This window comes from Orycteropus afer, unplaced genomic scaffold (genome assembly GCF_000298275.1).
Source record: "Orycteropus afer afer isolate SDZICR_OR568_19922 unplaced genomic scaffold, OryAfe1.0 scaffold00003, whole genome shotgun sequence".
NCBI lineage: Eukaryota > Metazoa > Chordata > Mammalia > Tubulidentata > Orycteropodidae > Orycteropus > Orycteropus afer.
In genome coordinates this window covers 27,683,090-27,687,389 of record NW_006921590.1, presented here as the reverse complement: position 1 = coordinate 27,687,389, position 4,300 = coordinate 27,683,090, and the positions used below count along the sequence as shown (strand labels likewise).

Below are 4,300 nucleotides of genomic sequence, written 5' to 3'. Positions count from 1 at the left end.
TTGAACTGCCAGCCTTCTGGTTAGCAATCAAGGGCCTTAGGCACTATGCTACCAGAGCATCTTTCAATATCACAACTCAAGGCTTAAATTTATTCTTCAGTTCTTTCAGCTTGAGAAATGCTGAGCGTGTTCTTCCCTTTTGGTTTTCTAACTCCAGGTTTTTGCACATTTCATTTTAATAATTGACTTTGTCTTCACAAGCTGCTCTTTGAAATCTTCTGTTCAGCTCCTTTATCTGGTCATTTCTTTCATTTCCTTTAGCTACTCTCTATTCAAGGGCAAGTTTCAGTGTCTCTTTTGACATCCAGTTTGTTTCATTTCTTCCTTTCCTGTCTTTTTGGTGACCTTTTGCTTTCTTCATGGTTGATATTCTTGATGTCATCCCACAACTCCTCTGGTTTTCCATCACTGGTGTTCAATGCATCAAATCTATTCCATAGATGGTTCTAAATTCAGAAGGAATGTAATCAAGGTCATATCTTGTCTCTTGTGGACTTGTTTTAATTGCTCTTGGCTTCAACTTGAACTTGCATATGAGCAGTTGATGGTCTGCTCTACAATCAGCTCCTGGCCTTGTTTTGGCCCCAGATATTGAGCTTCTCCATTACCTCTTGCTACTGATGTAGTCAGTCTGATTCCCGTGTACTCCATTTGGTGAAGTCCATGTGTATAGCCAGAGTTTGTGTTGCTGAAAAAGATATTTGCAATGAATGATTCATTGGTCCTGCAAAATTCTATCATGTAATCTCCAGCATTATTTCTATTACCAAGGCCAAATTTTCCAACTACTGGTGATTCTTCCTTTCCAACTTTTGCATTCTAATCACTGGTGATAACCAACACACCTGTATTGCATGTTCAGTCAATTTCAGACTGCAGAAGTTGGTAAAAATCTTCGATTTCCTTGGCTTTGGCTTTGGTGGTTGGTGCATAAATCTGAATAACAGTAGTATTAACTGGCCTTCCTTGTAGGCATATGGATATTATCCTATCACTGATAGGATTCTACTTCAGGACAGATCTTGAAACATTCTTTGTCATGATGAATGCCATGCCATTCCTCTTCAAGTAGTAGATCATATGGTTGTCTGATTCAAAATGGCCCAAACCTGTCCATTTCAGCTCACTAATGCCTAGGACATCAATCTTTATGTAGTCTATTTCATTTTTGAAATCTTTATGTAGTCTATTTCATTTTTGACAACTTCCAATTTTCCTAGATTCATACTTTTTATATTTCATGTTCTGATTATTAACAGATGTTTGCAGCTGTTTCTTCTCATTTTGAGTCATGCCACATCAGCAAATGGAGGTCCTGAAAGGTTTACTCAATCCACTCATTAAGATTGGCTCTACGCTGAGAAGACAGCTCTTTCCCAGTCGTATTTTGAGTGCCTTCTGACCTGAGGAGCTCATCTTCTGGCACTATATCAGACAATGTTTCAGGGCTATTCATAATGTTTTCCAGTAATGTATCAGACAGTGTTTCACTGCTATTCATAAGGTTCTCACTGGCCAATTCTCTGAGAAGTAGATGCCCTCTTTCTTCTTCCTAGTCTGTCTTAGTCTGGAAGCTCCACTGAAACCTGTTATGGTAGTTAAAGTATGTCAACTTGGTTGGGCCTGGTTGAGTGGCTAGGCAGCTAGTGGTAGTTATTCCCCATGGTAAGACTGGTAATTAACTCCATGGTGGAATGTATTGGAGCAGTTGAATAGCTGCTTTAGGGTTGTGGTCTGCTTCCTGTATATAAGAAGCAGGTTTGGGAATGATCTCTAGCTTATGGCACACTTGAACCCTGCATATAGCTGTGTCGTTTTTCAGTAGCCTGCCATGCTCTGCTGACTTTGGAACTTTCAATGGACTTGAATTAATGGCCTGCCATGTGGTTTGGTAACATTGGGACTGTGCCTTTTTACTTGTCAACCTTGGGCTTGTCAGTCTCAGCAGCCAGCAGCTGCTGAGAAGAAAAGCCTCTAGCCCCACTGGGCCGGGAGCAGGAGGCAGAGCTGAAGCCCAAGGTTGAGGGACTTTCACCAAGCTCCTAGAGCCTGGCACTTTGAACTTGGACTTAAAGCCTCCAAACTGTAAGAGAATAAACTCTCATTTGTTCAAGCATCCCATTTGTGGTATATTCCTGTCAGAGCAGCACTAGCTAACCAAAACACCTGTCCACCATGGGTAACCCTGTTGGTATTTCAAACACCAGTGGCATAGTCTCCAGCCTCACAGCAACATGCAAGCCACCACAGTAAGACAACTGACAGACAAGTTCATCTCCTTTAGTTGTTTCAAACCACTCTGCTCACTTCCCTGGCCTCCCCTAAGCTGTTCTGACCTGCCACTGGTTCCTACTTCCTTTCCTGGCTTCCCCTAAGCTCTGCTTTAACTACATAGCAAAAAACATCATAAGTAAAATCAACAGGCAAACAACAACAAAAATGCCATTGATAACAGACAAAAATGTTAAAAATACGCACACACACATATATATAGAGAAAACTCCTAAAAATCTATAGAAAAAAGAAAACCAATAATCCAATAGAAAAATGATCAAGGCATATGAACAGGAAAGAAAGTACAAATGGCATTTAACCAGATTATGTTCATCATAAGATAAATGTCACAGCACAATGTTTTATAATAGTGATGATGATAGACTTCCATGTCTTGTTGATTTTAAAGGAAGCACTTTTAGTGATACTATTTTTCACTTATCAAGTTGGCAATTATCCCCCAAATTGTCTATACGCTGTTGCCAAAGCCATGGAGAAACAGGTGCTCTTGTGCAGTGCTGACCAGAATAGAAATAACCTCTTTGGAGGGTGATTTGATAATACTTCAAGTCAACCTGGAAGATCCACTTCTGAGATATCATCCCACAGATGTTCTTGTGAAATTATTTGGATGCACGAGGTTATTCAGCATAACTTCTTTGTAAAAACATAGGATTGGAAATGACTCACATAACTATCAAGAAAGGCTGGCAAATAAATTATGGTACAACTATAAATTCTAATAGTTTTCAGTTACGAAAAAAATAAATAAAAATATGGGGACACTCTCTTTTTGTGCAGATATTTTGTTCAATGGAAATAAAAAAAGTCTCAACCTTGTAAATATATGCCACTTTTGTATACCTTTCAGGGAAACTATCAGAATATATTCACATTTGCTTATATAAGCATGAAAAAACTGGAAGATTGTGTAAGAAACTAATTCATTGAGAGACTTCCTTCTGTATTTTCTGATTTTTGAACTGTGTATTACTGATTGAAAATATTCCTTTTAAAAATACAAATATCTTTTGTTCGTCTTAAAAAAGGAGTATTTCACAAAGTGGAAAAATAGAGATCAAAAAGATTATTCTTTACGTATGGAGAGAATTGTCCCACCTCAACCTCAACAAGGCAGCTGATTTTAGACTTGCATTTCTGCTGACCTAGCCACTCCCTTTCACCTACTTCCTCTCAGGAACATGGGTGTAGTACTCTAAAAGGAACTAGCTGTTCTACCCGTTTATGGCCACATGTGTTTTGATGACTTACCCTTGTCAAATAGTCTAACCTATTCCTACAACTAGCCACAGACAGAAACATTGATTTTATACTTTTAAGAAGCTAAAGCATCATCCTTTGCATTGGCTTTTATTTTCATCCGTACAAAAAAAAATAACAGTATTTTTTAACCTCATAAGGATGAAGCCTCTTTTGGAATTCCTCTGATTTCAAAGTCTCATCCTCAAGTTTTTTAAAACGAGGGCATGTCTTGAAAGGCAGGTACAGCAACTAAAGACAAAAGAAAAATAAATATACCTTTATTAGTCAGAAGAATTTGGCTAAAGAAACTACACCCATGTTGTAAGCTTTATCAAGTGCAAATTGAACTGAATAAAAGATTCTGGTGTGATTTGAACTAAAGAGAAATTCAAAACTGGGAGAAAAGACATAAAGCGTTTGCAGATCTTAAAATTGAGTCCCAATGGTACAAACTGTTAATGTGCTCAGCTGCTAACCCCAAAGTTGGTGGTTTGAGTTCACCCAGAGGCACTTTGAAGGAAAGATCTACTTCTGAAAAATCAGTCATTGTAAACTCTCTGGAGCAATTCCACTCTCCCATACATGTGGTCTCCATGAGTTGGAGTCAATTTGATAGCAACTGTTTTGTTTGTTCATTTTTTAATTCTTTTTTTTGTAAATGCATTCTATTGAAATATAATTTATGTACAGTGAAATATACAAAACTAAAGTGACATGGGTCCATGCTTTTTTTTTTTTTTTTTTTACATATTGAAGAATCTTT

General features: G+C 37.9%; 1 protein-coding gene across 1 annotated transcript in view; it reads right to left on the bottom strand.

Annotated features, from left to right (window-relative positions):
• The window catches only part of ACP3 (acid phosphatase 3), an 82,453-nt gene that overhangs the window by 38,454 nt on the left and 39,699 nt on the right, over positions 1–4,300 (bottom strand). The window contains exon 5 of the mRNA XM_007937446.1: positions 3,688–3,786. Coding sequence (XP_007935637.1) covers positions 3,688–3,786 — 99 coding nt within the window. The remainder of the gene's footprint in view (positions 1–3,687; positions 3,787–4,300) is intronic.